At 35.1% G+C, this 16,975-nt stretch overlaps 1 protein-coding gene across 1 annotated transcript; it reads right to left on the reverse strand.

Moving 5' to 3' along the window:
• Positions 1–12,808: 12,808 nt before the first annotated feature.
• LOC127242388 (uncharacterized) lies at positions 12,809–16,581 on the reverse strand. Its single transcript, XM_051261908.1, has 6 exons — positions 16,266–16,581; positions 15,934–16,064; positions 15,542–15,704; positions 14,931–15,455; positions 14,625–14,812; positions 12,809–13,111 (listed from the first exon to the last, which is right to left on the reverse strand). The coding sequence occupies exons 1-6, from the start codon at positions 16,579–16,581 to the stop codon at positions 12,809–12,811; spliced, it is 1,626 nt and encodes a 541-aa protein (XP_051117865.1).
• Between the last annotated feature and the right edge of the window lie 394 nt (positions 16,582–16,975).

The following is a 16,975-nucleotide window of genomic DNA, read 5'->3' on the forward strand; positions in this document are numbered from 1 at the left end:
ACCTCATATCGCAACTATTTTACTATAAAATTAAACTTAGCAAGATAAAAATGAAGATACTTCTATATACAATGATGTTATTTATAATTTAAAACACATCAAAATAACCTATATTTGAAACAATGGTGGTTTTCGATGTTGAAGTAAGTCGATTGGCACATAAACTTATACAAACCAACTAAAGACACAAGACAAAAATTCGAGTATATTACAAATTCGAAAGCAAAAAACTAAAATATCGATATTTTCAAATACAAAAATTTTAACTTAATTCTTGAACTTCGTTTGAGAAAGGAGACCCTCATCGATATTTTGAACAGACTGTGCACTTTTATTTTATCTTCTTGGTTGGTCTTTTATCTAAAAAACTTTCAATGCAGCGGCAGTGATAATTTCAAGAATGACAGCCGGAGGCGACAACCGGAAAGTAGGAGGAGAAAGGTTTATGAAGAAAAAGAAAGTTATTGAGATTGTGTGTATTTTTAGGTTCAAATATTTTTTTTGTATTTATTTTATAACGATTATAGTATATAAATAATAAATCAAGGTACATCACTTTGCAATTAAATTTGTATAGCACGACCATTTTAGAGTACGTAAGTAGATAATATATGTTTACGTAAAGTAAACAGAAGTATATAATATATTTATTACATAAACTCATTATTCATGGGCAAAATTGGTAGTAAAGAGCCATCTGTAAACATTTTACAAAAGCAGGGAGTGTAGTATCTTTATATAGCATGTGAGGACTGAATTTAAATGTATTTTATTTGACATTGAATCAAAGTCACCCTTACAAAAAGTCAAGAAATCAAATATTTAATGTAAAATAATATTTTTATATTTTTTACTCCGTACCACAATCTAAAAATCAATTATCTGATTAAACAATAAAAAATAATTTTTATAAAACAAAAATAAATGAAATACTCATTGCAAAAAGTCAAAAAATCAAATATTTAATGCAAAATAATATATTTTATATTTTTGACTCCGTACCACATTCTAAAAATCAATTATGTGACTGAAACAGAGTCATTCATTATCTTTAACAACAAATACAATTATTATAAATTTATTACTTTTTTTCAAAAATTAATTATCTTTAACAAAAATAATTAAATATTATCCAACATTTTTTAAAAATTTTAAATTTAAAAAATATTATCTATAAATATATTTAAAATTTATTAACAAATTATCATATTTTATTTATTATATTTTAAAAGTATTCATATTCGATTTTAAAATAGTAAATTTTATTGTTTAAATTATTAAAATTTATATAAGTTAATATTTAAAGTTAAAATATAATATTATGTAAAAGTATTATTAGACAATAAAAATATATTGAAACATATATAAATAAATAAATAAATAAATTATTTATATATATTATTGCATAATTAAAAATACTGTAAATTGTAAATAAATCTCAAGTCCCTCAAACTATCTATAAACTCTCAATTCTTTTTGTCTTTTTCTAAAATTGGATACATATATTTATATTATTTTTAACTCTAAAATGTCATCTTTACCCTCTATTGTTTATAAATTTACAAAATTACTAAACTCATTTCAAAATCTAATCATTCGGTTCTACATTTTTGTCTTCAACCCCAGCTTAATTTCTACTTCGACATACCGTCTTCGATCGAACCCGACCGTCTGACCTTCGCCGCCCACTGTCGCCCGCCGCTCGATGCTCGCCGTCTATTGCCACCCGTCGGACCATTCCCTACAATGGCTCATCGTCAAAAGTAAGTGGGTTTTAAGTTTTGTGTTATTCTACATTATGATTTTAAGTCAAAATATATCAATTCCTAAAGGATTGTCTTTGTTTTGTAGGCCAAATTTTTGTATAAATACTTATTGCATATATTGGACTACCAACTAGCCATTCCAAAATCGGTTATTATGTTTTCGCGCCAACGAGCCACGGGATTAGTGGAATGTGGAATTTTTGTATGCTTGTAGTGTTATGTACACGACACGAAGACACAAGGAGGAAAGGACAAGAAATAGTTGTCATTGATGATTATTGGGTAATAATTGCGAAATGTATTCTTAGTGCAGCTAAGCCTTGTTAGTAGAACCAAGTTTAGTAAATCGGTATTATAGCGTATATTATTATTCATCTTGTAAATACTTTTTTCGTTGATTAAATCTTAAATGCAATTTGTTTGTCTCTTTTAATTGTGTTAAAATTTGGTTAAACAGTGCCCCGCAAAAAATTTGTTAGCAAATTTGCTAAAATCTATAATATAAGGTGCTAAAATATATTTGTTTACAAGCTAAACATGTATCGAATTATGTTGGTTTCCGTGGAAAGAGTGCATCTTTATGCGATCTCGCGGGAACATGCATTGTTTCCGCGAAAACCAGCAGGTTTTTATTCTTAGCCATGCATTTTTAGCGGAAAAAGATCATATCTCTTCGAGCTCTCGGAAACATGCTCTGTTTCCGCTAAAAATAGTAAATCTCAATTTTAAGTACATGTTTAGGAAGATACAAGTGCATGTTGATTTCTACGTAGGTATTACTTTGGGCTTGAGTAGGTGTTGTCTTCCTTTATTGTAGGTACAACCCTTTGGGTGCCATTTTTTCGAGCCAATTCGACTCCCTTAATTCAATCCACCAATACTACATATAGAAAATAGTTTCTTTTCACGTGTCTCGTTAAATGTGACGATAGATGTATTATAGCATTGTGAACTTCCAATTGGCTTAAAATAGGACTTTCAAATATAAGAGAATTTTCTTGTAATTTATGGAGTATGTGTTTTTTGTTGAAGTATACGTATAGTTCCATCGGAATACGGTGTTGACACGCATAGAATATCAGTTTTGTCCGCGAAGTACACGTTTCTTCTAGTATAGGTACAGGTTTGGGAAGACACAAGTGCATGTTGATTCCTACGTAGGTAGCACTTTGGGCTTGAGTAGGTATTGTCTTCCTCCATTGTAGGTATAACCCTCCACATGCCATTTTTTTCAAGCCGATTCGACTCCCTTAACTCGATCCACCATTGCTACATATAGAAAATAATTTCTTTTCATGTGTCTCGTTAAAAGTGGTGACGGAGATGTTATAGAATTGTGAATGTCCAATTGGCTTGAAATAGGACTTTCAAATGTAAGAGTTTTTTCTTGTAATTTATGAGGTATCTGCTCTTTGTTGGAGGATACGTATAGTTCGATTGGAATACGGTGCAGACATGCATAAAATATAGGCTTTGACCCCGAAGTAAAAGTTTCTTCTAGGGCAGGTACAGGTTTGGAAAGACACAAGTGTATGTTGATTCTTACGTAGGTATCACTTTGGGCTTGAGTAGGTATTACCTTTTTCTATTGTAGATACAACCCTCTGCGTGCCATTTTTTCGAGCTGATTAGATTCCTTTAACTCGATCCACCAATGCTACATATAAAAATTAGTTTATTTCCATGTGTTTCGTTAAATGTGGCGATGGAGGTGTTATAGAAGTGTGAACACCCAATTGGCTTGAAATAGGACTTTCAAATGTAAGGAATTTTTCTTGTAATTTTTTGGGTATGTGCTCTTTGTTGAAGTATACGTATAATTCCATCGAAATACGGTGCCGACATGCATAAAATATCGGCTTTGACCGTAAAGTATACATTTCTTCTAGCACAGGTACATGTTTATAAAGACACAAGTGCACGTTGATTCTTACGTAGGTATCACTTTAGGCTTGAGTAGGTATTATTTTCCTCCATTATAGGTACAACCCTCCGTGTGCCATTGTTTTAGCCAGTTCCATATTTTTTTGTGCCATTGATATATATATTTGTATGTACAATACTTATAAGCCCTTTTACACATAGATATTCATCTATATATACATTACATCTATACTTGAGTAATATTTATAAACACACTTACTAATACCATATCTTGTCGGGTATATTCCTAATAGTTATAAACAATACTTACATATACCTTTATATGTACGATTACAAGTTTCACGTTTACATTTACATTTATATGTACAAAAATACCAACTTATTGTTATGATTAAAAATATATATTTTTTTATAAATGCATTAAATACATAAGTATAATATTTCCAAGCATGGGGTAAAACACTTTTATTCTAAGTAGGAGATACTTTTATTCTAGGTATTATTTGATCTATCTTTAGGTACAATAACTTATTGTATTATGTATAATTTATAACACTCTTTTGCTAAAAAAAATCTTTTCTGAAATAATAAACTTATTAACCAACACACCACTCCAGTCGCCCCATGTTGTTTCCATCCACCGGCGACGTCCACCCAAGCCCGCACCCACTATCGCCACTGCGTCACCCATCATCGCCCTATTCGCCGTCATCCCCGCCCATGGTCGTTGTCGATTCTTTTTGCAAGAGTATAATATGGACTACAAGATGGAAACGGCTATTCGTTTCAAGCGGTTTAGTAGCGACAGAACCATATCGCCCTTTGCCCAATACTTTCATGAATAATGAAGAACCAAATGAAGAGAAAGTGCCTACTCTGCCAACAACTCGTGTGCACAGAAATTCTGATAGAGCCTCCGCCAGAAAATATACAAGTAATAGCACAACTTCAGTGCAAACTAACACCGGACGAGGGTTGAACGACTGCATGGCCCGATCAATTCAATGGAACATGCTCAGATCTATTATGGATAGGATGAATGCATCTCACTTTTCGGATGAAGATGGAGCTGGGACTTCGTGTTGATTTAGTTTTATTGTATGATAGTTGTACCTCTATTTTCGTATTTTAACTAACTCGTGGTTATTTAAGAGTGATGATCTAAGGTTCAAAATTTAACCGATGGTGGTTTTATATATATATATATATATATGCATTCTACATGTTTTGATTCAAAATTCTATATGCATTGTATATGTTTTGGTTCACAATTGTATATACATTGATGAATTGGTTCTACATGGAAATATTGTTAAAAAAAATTACCTGTTTCTAGCGAAAAACTGTTTTTTCGCAAAACATACTGTGTTTCCACGAGCTCGCGTAAACATACCTTGTTTCCGCTGAAAACAAAGATTTTTTACAGTAAAAATATATGCATATAGGTACATCCGATTAATCAATGCATATAGGTAGAAATAGGTACTTTTTAACATTAAATATAAAAAAAGTATTTCTTCCGTTCCGTCAAATTTACTCTCACTTTCTTTTTTAGCATGTCCGCTAAATTTACCCTATTACTAATTTTAGCTAAGTCAACAAATCAACATTTAACTATTATTCTCAATTCAATACTTATCACTACAAGAAAAAATCAGTTTTGTAACAAAATTTTTTTGTCTCTAAATCTACTTTTTCCGTTACTAATGACATTAGAGACGGAATTAGGAATGAAATTACGTTAGCTACATGAACTTTAGGGACAGAATTCCGTTACAAATATATTATTTTTTTGTAGTGTATTTACAATAAATATCACTGCATTTATTACATTCTCCATTCATTTATTTAATTGCTAACTAAATTTTTAAAAATACCCAAAATTACTTTCTTACTTTTATCACTTTTTCAATAAAATATTTTTTTTCTTAATCTTCGTACCGGGTCAAATATTCTAATTTTTGCAGATGGAGAAAGTATTAAAATAAAGTATGTAAAAAATAGTTGAAAAAGTGGTATTATTTATCAAAGTATGAATAATAAAATTACATAGTAAATAAAGTATTTTAGAATGTGCATATATACAACTATAATTAAAAAAAAAAAAAGTGTTGGAAATTACTTATGTATTTATTAAATTAGGAATAATAAAATTACAGTGAATAAAATTAAAATTATATACTGTATAAATGAATTATACATAAATTTTCCGGACACTCAATGCAAACAAATTTTTTTTGACATTTTTTAGCTCATTTATTCTATGATATTCACAACTACTCTGTAAATTGATGCAAATAAGTATGGTTAGTGCATGTAAAATAATTAAACAATACATATTTTTATTTAATACAACATAATTATTTACTTTAGTCAATATATATAAAATAAGCAAATAGAATTATATCACGTGCATTCAAATCGGCAACCCCGTAATCTCAATGGATAAAAAAGAAAAAAATAAATTGAAAAAAAAAAATTACAATAGCTCACATGGATAAAATTGAATACCCAAATAGCTAATCTTAATTTGCAATTCAAATAAAGAATATTAAAAAAAAAATTGACCAAAATGATATCATAATCGTCCCATGCGCCTACATGGTGCCATGCAATTAAGAAAAATAATATATAGTTGTCTTTGAAATAATTATAAGAAAGAGATGCATTCTTAGATTTTGTTATTTGGATGTTTGGATAAAAAAAAAATTAAATAATTAATATATAGATTTATATATATGTATATATACAATTCAAGTGGATCATGTGACATCTTAACTAAGGTAGATTTGCTTTGGCAGATCATTCGATTTATGATTCTCAATTTCTATCAAATCATTGCATTTAGATAGAGACGAAATTGTAGCTCTATATATGAAATTGATACATGCAATTTAGAAAAAAAAAGGATGTATTCAACTTTTTTTACTACAAAGAAGCCTTTTTAAATATTTGATTATTTAATAATTCTTTTATTAAAAGAATATAATTATAAGAATATAATTTCAATAATTAAATAACTTTTAGGAAAAATGCTAATGCTTATTAAGAGAATAAAAGTTTATTCTCTTTAACACAAAATTTTCAACATATTTTTCATTAATATTACAAAAAATATATATATAATATCTACTTACACTTACATAATTTATATACTCTTCTACTCCCTCGTCCCTTAACAAATTATTCATTTTTCTATTTTGGTCTGTTCCAAATATCTATTTCTTTATTTAATAACTGTATTATCTATCTAACATTACAAATATCTTTACAACTTATAATATATTACACAAATGTCATTACCTTTATATCACACAATACTAATAAGGTTATTTTAGTCATTTATACTTTATTCCTACTACATCATAATATAATACTAATATTTTTAAAACTCCGTGCAAAAAGCAAACATATACATAGATATGAGACGAAGAGAGTATTTTATTATAGATGGTCAACAATTATATATAGATTAGTACTTCCTCCGTCCGCCTCTAAGGGTCACATTTACCATTTCCGTCATTGTACTTAACATAAAAAATATCTTTATATTTGTATAATTTTTTTGTACAAATGTCTTTCTATTAGTATTATAAGACACTAATGGAAGTATTTTTGCATATTTTTTCTTAATTTGTACTACGTATTAATATAATAATTAATATTCAAATATCAACACGCAAAAAGTAAATGAGACCCTTAGAGCCAACGGAAGTAGTATATTTTTTATATCATTGATATATTTATCTGTATTTAATATAAAAATCATCCCAAACTACAAATTTAAAACTAACACACCTTAAATTTAAAGAAAATAAAGCAAATTTTTTATTTAAGACATGTAAAAAAGAAACAAAAAATAAAAATAAAAATCCATATCATTAGTTTTAGGGTGAATTTGATTTAAATCCTTGTCAAATAAAATACATTTAAGTTCAGTCCCCATATTAAGATACTGCATTTCATGCTTCTGTAAAATATTAACAGATGACGACTCCCTACTACTCATTTTGCCCTTGAATAATGAGTTTATGTAATAAATATATTATATACTTCTTTTTAGTTTATGTAAACCTATATTATCTACTTACGTACTCTAAAATGGTCGTGCTATATAAATTTAATTGCAAAGTGATGTACCTTGGTTTATTATTTATATACTATAATCGGTATAAAATAAATATACAAAAAATATTTGAACCTAAAAATACACACGATCTCAATAACTTTCTTTTTCTTCATAAACCTTTCTCCTCCTACTTTCCGGTCGTCACCTCTGGCTGTCATTCTTGAAATTATCACCGCCGCTGTATTGAAAGTTTTTTAGATAAAAGACCAACCGAGAAGATAAAATAAAAGTGCACAGTCTGTTCAAAATATCGATGAGGGTCTACTTTCTCAAACGAAGTTCAAGAATTAAGTTAAATTTTTTATATTTGAAAATATCGATATTTTAGTTTTGTGCTTTTGAATTTGTAATATACTCTAATTTTTATCTTGTGTCTTTAGTTGATTTGTATAAGTTTATGTACCAGACGACTTACTTCAACATCGAAACCCACCATTGTTTCAAATATAGGTTATTTTGATGTGTTTTAAATTATAAATAACATCATTGTATATAGAAGTATCTTCATTTTCATCTTGCTATGTTTAATTTTATAGTAAAATAGTTGCGATATGACGTGGGTAGAGTTCGATTTTTTTTTTTTTTTCAAATACTGTTGGTGCCAATTTCTTATGTGAAGTGTCTTTTTAAGTACTTGAGGTGTTTGTTGACATATGTATCATATTGTTAGTTGTTTATGTATCTATTTGTTTATTTATGAAAATTTTGTTTGTTTTAACTATTGCGGGTTAATACCGCCAAATACTTTTGGTTACAACAAATTGTATAATGTGTGCTCTTATTTTCAATTGACGTTCCTTTATAAGAAAGTTATATACCTATATATCTATGTCATAAACTTAAATTGGTGTTGTATATACTTTTGTAGAATTATGTCTTTATTTTAAATATTGCCAAGCCCAATGTGAGAGACATGATTATGGGTCACTAGCGTGTATGTTCCCTGAGAGTTACGTTTTATGCAACACGAAAACCTACATGCTTAGCAGATGAGCTACCGAATTCAACGATGTCAAAATATGTCGAGCAAAAATTGTTGTGAATATTTTATCAAGAGACCTTAGAAAGGTTGTCTAGTATCATTTATCGGATTTGTATGTTAATTTTTATGCATGAATTGGGAACAAATTGAGGTTTAAAGCATATAGTAGTCAAATTGGAGTAGTTAGTCATTGATGTTATGTTTTGTAAAAAACTTTAAGAATTATCATAATTTCTCATTCAAAATATGACATATTCGATTCTCCATAAGTATGAATCTTGGTATTGGAGGTACATACACACAAAATTATGAAATATACTTCGGTGCTCAAAATTTTATGATTGAGTGTGGAGAAACTCCGAAATTTGAACAACATACCCCCAATAAATATATAAGTTACTCATTTAACTAACTTATTACTTTTGACACAAATTCATGTACTTCTATGAAAGAATAAGCTTTATAAATAACTACATAAATATTCGACATGTAATGAAAATTTGTATACTCACCATACTATCCTGACAGCATCGATGAACATATTCAATGTACACATCAATGGCAAATGCTTACTTATGGTGTGGATAGTCCTAATATATCTTATCTATAATCTTTACTTCTTATACATTATAACACATTTGTTTGTTGTGGATGTTTTTCGGAGTCTAAAAAATGCTGATATGGACAAATCTCTTACTATGATCCATAATATCATATGTTATGTCAAATATCATATATTAGGTCAAATCTAGTGTATGTGACATTATCATCCACCTTTGAATACATGAACAAATAATCTCAATGATCGTTTCAATAGTATTAGTTGATAGACACCAATATTCGATGAAATTGCAATAATATATTCAAACTATAACCGTCTAAACTAGCCACAATCATGGCTACGTGTCGAGAGACCTCTAAGTAGAAGCCACATACCCTCAATTATGATATTTATTCCTCTATTTCACTAAGTTACATACTTCTAAATTGAGTGAATGTACTCATATTGAAGAATAGGCTTTAGAAGTAATTTTTACATATTCGATGTATATTGAGAAGATATGTACTCACCAAATATTCTGAAAACACTAATGGATACATTCCATATACACATCAATGACTAATATGTTCACCATAGGATGAGAGGGTCCAATATATCTCATGCGTAATATTTACTTATTATAATTTATAACACATTTCTCCTTGTTGGGAGTTTCTTCCTACTTTAAAAAATGCTTGTACGGACAATCACAATACAAAGAACATTATCCATTGCTCACATCGTGTCTCAAACCATATTTAAGATTTTAAACAAACATTGTGCCTGCTCATGATCTTATTTGATTTTCGCGCACCTAGGCCTTTTTAGCTCATTTGTAATGATAGGTCCTCCTTACTTTTCTCATATCGCGTCTCAAACCATATTTAAGGATTTCTCTTTTCAAGTCATCTCTTGTGTACAAAGTCGATAGGCAGAAATTCGCTTGCCCTACTGAGTATGGGAAAATTGAAACGAATGGGGCACCAATCCTCACAAGTCCTATCCGTTGTTACTTAGTTTAACATCGATGTTCGCATTATTGAAGAAGGTTCGAAGGACAATTACTTGGTCTGGTGTTTTTATGTTATCTAACTTTACTTTAAAAACATATCGCAGAGCTAACGCAGCGGGGTATCACAAGTATCTCAAATAAAAACACATACTTCAGATTATGGTAGGCATACAGTAAAGAAAAATTTCACTTGTTGCCAAAAAAATTGTTGTATCATTGATAATTTGTTCTTTGTACAGCCCTTGCCATTTTAGAAACTATGCACATTGAGGAGGATCTTCCTTTATTTTCTTTTCTCGTTTGAGGGTCCTCGTCCTTGGGGAAAATTTTTCGTCAGCTGCCGCACTAGATCTTCCATTCTTTGGAGACTTTGAGCTGTGTCAAGCTGTTGTTCCATGAGGATTGCGTTCTGCTAGGTGATGGCTGAGAGTGCCTTCAAAATCTCTGTTTGAGATGCACCCAGGCTTGCAGCTCGAGTCTCCAGCGGCTCCACACACGCTTCTAGTGCGGCACTTGCCTTTCTGCCAGTGGCCAGTCCCTCAGCCAAATTCCTTGCATAAGTGTCTATCAATGTTTGGGTCATCAGGTATTGGCTGAGCATGGTTGCGTCGAGTTCATCCAGTCGTCTCTCTAAGGTGTCAAGAGTCGCGCAGAAGGCTGATGTGCCTGCCTCCGCGGGTGATGGTGACTGTCCCTCAGACTCAGCTGAACTGATGTCCATTGACTCATCTTCCCTCGAGAAATCAGGTGTTGGCTCAGGGGTGACATCCCTCAGGAACACCAGTTGCCTCGCTGCTACATACTCCAGTTGTTCTGCCTTCTTCCGCTCCAAGTATTTTCTGAATCGCAGCTAGAGTTGGATGAGTGGCTTCCAGTATTTGAGCAACTTGGCCAGCACCTTCATCTTCATCTTCTTTTGGCGTTCACGCTGTCGCTTCTGCTCTAGTTGTTGTATTGCAGCGAACAACTGAGCTTGTTCTTCCCGAAACTTTCTTTCCTCTTTATCCTCCTTCTCATCGAAGATCGTTTTGTCAGATGTTTTTTAGGCCGGAGTCAGAGTGTCTGCAGGTGTTCCAGTTGTTATTGGCGTTCTGGGGCTGTGTGGAGACACCTGCAGAATGTGAAGATTTGTTATGACTACCTCGACCCTTTCAGTTTCATTGGGAGCTTCAGCGGTTGCAGCAGCGGGGACCTCGGCGGGATACTCTTTGTAGGACTCCACTGTGACATTGTTCCCGCCGATGGTTTCTTCAGTTATAATGGTCTCCCGCTCCTCCTATGGTCCAGCAGCAGTAAGCCACCGCTACCGGCTGGTTAACGGGTGTGGTCTCATTGTCTGGTCCAGCAGCAGTTGGCTCGCCTGCCCCCTACTGGTTGAAGGGGACAGGTTCATTGCCCATCGGACTCTGCAGCTCGGGTGGCACCCCCTCCATTGTTGGCCTCGCTAGTGAAGGTATTTCGGGTTGAGCAGTGGATTCTCTGATTGTGATCCCCTTCCTTAGCTTGGAGAGCGGGATCATGTCTTCATGCGCTTCCTCTTCCACCGCTTTACCCTTCCCATTCTCCTACCTTGTCGCTCGCCGAGGGGGTGTTGGACTTTTTTGTAGTGCCTTTTTTATCCTCGGTTTTTTGACAAGCTCTGGAGCGGGGTCTTCCTTTCGCTTGGGCCTTTTCTCACCAGCGGCTGCCCCCAGAGCTTTTCCCCCTTATCTCTCATGGTCTGTTCTACCCCCAAATAAATCCTCCATTATCTCCCAAACGAAGCGGAGAGATTCCTCCTCCTCGTCAGCGGAAGTTTCATTGGAGATGGTTCGTTCGGAGACGGGCTCTGCAGCGGGCTCTTCCGGATTGGTTTGGGGTGCCATTTCTTCCCTTATTATTTCCCCCCTCCCCACAACTTTAATTTTTCTTTCTGTTGGAGGGGGTGTAGCCACTTGTGCCTTCCTTTTTTTTTTTGTCTGGGGATGAGGGTGAACCCCCTGGACTCCAGCCATGCCTTGTGGAAGACCGCTGGGAGCAGCGGCCTCATCTGTAGTTCTGCGGCTGGAGTGGGCAGGTCGATGCCTGCGCGTCGACATAGTTCCATTATCAGAGTCCCGTGACCCAACGTCCTCTCCACCTTTCTTTGCACCCAGATATCTATGCCAATAATCGCGCCCAAATAAACATCGGTTGTCTCTTCCAAAATGGATGTCTATGGTGTGAGTAGTAATCATTATTTGGCTTAACGACCACTTGACCCATTCCTTTTTCTCTTCGCCCACCGACCCAAATTTAAGGTTTCTCTTATCATACTCGGGGGGGGGGGGGTGGCGAAGGTCTTATATAGAGTCTGCAGTTCAAGCGAGCTGCAGGTCTCCATTGCCTGCAACCTATCCTCCATCTCCTGACTGGGATAGTGGTGTTCCTAACCTAGGACCCGGTTGATCTTTCGTGCTGAGCAGTTTACCCATCTTCCTCGAACGTATACATTTCGTAGACTCTCAGCTTGGCTCTAGTTCGCGTAGAATTCCCTCACCAGTGATACATCCACTGGATCACTGGGATTCTTGATCAACCAGGTCAGGCCCCACTCTCTCAGCCAATCGGCGAGCAGGTCTGAGATCTTCTCGGGGTCAAATCCTCTCTCATAGAGGATCCCCATTGCCTTCGCTTTTTTGTATGCCGCTGTTGTCTCGATGTTAATAAAATGTAAGGAGTCGAATTGTTTGGACCTTAACACGTCCTTAGCAGCATCGGCGGCGTTCTTCTTCGAGATCTTCTCGCTCCTGAACGGTTTCATCTTCTCTTCAAAGTCCTGTCAGGCAAGTTTGTCCTTCAGCTCCTTCAACTGAAAGTCCCTTAACTCTTCGTAGTTTAACCACCAGTCGCTCACTGGATACCTTTGCTCTGTTTCCAAAGTATATTCAAATCTAAGGTAATCCTCCGGGAACTCTGGGATGAACTTTCTGAATGGGATGGACTTCAGTTCTCTGAGCTTCCCCCAGTCCTCTGTCAGCTCAAGTACCTTTCTTCTTCTGTAATAAGCCTCCGGCGGTACTGGTTCCACAAATTCAGCCCCCGAGGTTGTGGTTACTACTCTTCGCCCGTCTGCAGATTTAATTCTCTGAATACTCTCTTAGACTTTCTCCTCAACCTTCTTGAATTCCCTGCGCAACACTTCCCGTTTGCCTGGAATATTTTTTTAACTTGTTCTGAACCTAGGGTTTTCAGATTTATTGTTTAATTTGAGAAGTTTATGAATCATGCCTTAATAGTTCTAAAATGCTAACATTCATATACGGGCAATAATTTCCAAAGTCTCAGTGATTTGAACCCTAACACCTCCCCCTCACAACGAAACAGAACACTACAGTGAGTGTTTCGTTGTGAAAAAGGGGAGAAAATCACATAACAACGCCAAACATACAAATTATTGTAAAATTGATCTATACAAAGCAAGTATATCAGTTATTATATCTAAATCTAGCAGATAACAGACTTAGATTCACAGAAATTGAAGCTATAAACATTTTCGCAATAATGAAGAACAGACAGTTTTCGCGAAAAGAATTTTAGATTCTGTGTTATTCTGCGTTAAATCAGAGAAAATCAACCATGAAATCGAAGTTATTGACTAAGGTTAACCTAGATCTTACCTTAGATGAAGATATTATAGGCTGAAGAATCAAGATTTTGAAAATTTTGTGTGCGGAGAAATGACGGTTACTGAAGCTTCTTGAGGAAGTTACTGTAGGGTAAAAGTGAAAAATGGTTATGGACTAGGGTATTTATAGAGTTACTGGCGCTCGTATGGAGGGGTAAAAGGAGCGCTGACTAGTCCACTTGCGTATTAGTATAAAGGTATAAGGGTGAGTTTTCAGGACGGGTGAACGGGTAAAGCAATACTTCTAAATACCTATGGGTGACACACAAGCGGTGATGAAAGTGGTTATGGGTGAGCGATACTGCTCCTCCAATAAGTATCGAGTGGGACAAGCGAAGCGATGATTGGCTTGGGTCAGGCTTAGTTTAGAAGTTAAAATTCTAACTATTTTTCTACATATACGAAACGTTAAACTACTTCTAAAAAGCAATAATCCTTACTATTTAAAGCAATAATACTATTCTACGAAAAGCAATAACTAAAGCTGTAAATTCTAACTACGAAAGCGATAAAGAAAAATTGTAAAACCTAACTATCAAAGCGGAAAGGGAAAGCTGTAAATTCTAACTAGGAAAGCAGTAAAGGAAAGCTGTAAATTTGACGTTTTCAAAATAGGGCTTTCTGGATATCCTTTATAATTCTATCACGGGACGAGTTTCTAAACCTCCACCAGATTAATATCTGCATCGGCCCGCTGCAAAACAGGCCATTCGATATAGGGTTTCAGTCTCGCTTCATTAACAAGGAAGGAATCGGTTTCTCTGGGATTGTCCACATTGTTAATTCTTATGGCTCCACTTGGCAGAACTTGTCTGACGACATACGGCCCAGTCCACCGCAATCTTAATTTCCCTGAGAATAAGTGAAGCCTAGTATCATATAACAACACCTCGGATCCCTCAGTGAATTTTTTTTTCTTCAACTTCCTATCGTGATAGAATTTTCATCATTTCCTTATAGAGTTTTTTGCTCTCATATGCAAGATATCGAAACTCAGTCAAATCGAGCAGTCTTTTGGTGTGCTTCTCCTTCGTGGGGAGAAGATCAAAGTTCAAATACTTGATAGCCCAATACGCGCGATGCTCGAGTTCCAGAGGTAAGTGGTACGCTTTTCTATACACAAGCCTGTATGGGTACATTTCAATTGGAGTTTTGAAGGCTGTTCTATACGCCCACAATGCATCATCCAATTTCCCTGCCCAATTCTTACAACTTTTATTTACTGTAGTTTGGAGGATGTGTTTGATTTCTCTATTTGAGACTTCCACCTGACCGCTTGCTTGTGGGTGATAGGGGGTAGTAAGATGTTGACGAACACCATATTGTTGAAGGCAAGTTTGCAGCGCATTGCTTACAAAATGGGTGCCTTCATCGCTTATGATAGTTCTGAGGACCCCAAACCTTGGGAATATGGTATATTTTAGGAATCGGATCACGGATCGAGCATTATTAGTAGGGAGTGCCTGCGCTTCGACCCACTTGCTCACAGAATCCACTGCCACAAGAATGTATAATTTCTCATTTGAGTTTGGAAAGGGACCCATAAAATCTATCCCTCATACATAAAAAATATCCACAAACAAGACTCCAGTTTGGGGCATCTCATCTCTCTTTGAGATAGAGCCCAACCTCTAACACTTGTCGCAAAATTTGGCAAAAGCATCAACATCTTTCTGTATGGTAGGCCAAAAGAAGCCTGACTGCAAAACTTTGGCCGTTGTGCACAGGCCAGCGAAATGCCCTCCTACATGGGACCCATGACATTCGTTTAAGATCAGCGGGATCTCAGATTCCGCTACGCAGTGGCGGATTATCCCATCTGAGCCAATATTAAACAAATAGGGTTCATCCAAAAAATAGTCATTTTCCAAACTGAGGAATCTCTTCTTTTCCCGTTGTACTGTATGTGCAAGAAACTATCCTGTAGTTAAAATATTTGCCAGGTCAGCAAACCATGGCTCCTTCGCTTGTACCAGGAACAGCTTCTCATCTGGGAATAATTCATTAATTCCATGAGATATGTCCTCTGCATGCCTTAACCTGCTGAGGTGATCTATCACATAGTTTTCCTTTCCCTTCTTATCCTTGATCTCTATGTCGAATTCTTAGAACAAAAGCACCCATCTGATCAAGTTGACCTTTGTCTCATTCTTCTTTATCAGATATCTGATCGCTGCATGATCTATATGAACAATGGTCTTGCTTCTGATGAGATATTGCCTGAATTTCTCGAAAGCGAAGATAATAGCTAGCAGCTTCTTCTCGGTTGTAGTATAATTCTTTTGGGCGGAATCTAATAATTTACTTGCATAGTAAATGACATCCAGCTTGGATTCCACTCTTTGTCCTAATACAGCGCCAACGGCATAGTCGCTTTCATCCGTCATTAACTCGAATGGCTCGCTCCACACTGGTGGAGAAATTATAGGAGTAGTGATAAGCTTTTCCTTCAGGATGAGGAAAGCCTCCTCACACTCACTTGAAAAATGAAAGTGAAAATCCTTGCACAGCAACGTAGTGAGCGGTTGCGTAATTTGATTGAAGCCCTTGATGAAACTGCGGTAAAACCCAACGTGTCCAAGGAAACTTCGTACTCCCTTCTCATTCGAGGGCGCTGGCATTTTTTCGATTACACTAATTTTTGATCTGTCACCCTCTATCCCGGAAGCTGAGATCTTATGGCCTAAGACAATTCATTCATTCACCATTAAATGACACTTCTCCCAGTTCAGCACGAGGTCAGTCTCAATGCAGCGGAGAAGTACTTTTTCCAAGTTATTCAGGCATCTGGAATATGTCTTGCCATAAACCGAGAAGTCATCCATAAACACTTCTATGCAGGAGTCCAGAAGATCATTAAATATATGGTACATGCATCGCTGGAAGGTGGCCGAGGCGTTGCATAGCCCGAACGGCATCCTCCTATAAGCGAAAGTACCATATGGACATGTAAACATAGTCTTCTCGCAGTCCTCCGGCTTGATGGGAATCTGATGGTAGCCTGAGTAGCCATCG

The sequence above is a fragment of the Andrographis paniculata genome, unplaced genomic scaffold, assembly GCF_009805555.1.
Source record: "Andrographis paniculata isolate CXL003 unplaced genomic scaffold, ASM980555v1 Contig86END, whole genome shotgun sequence".
Lineage (NCBI taxonomy): Eukaryota > Viridiplantae > Streptophyta > Magnoliopsida > Lamiales > Acanthaceae > Andrographis > Andrographis paniculata.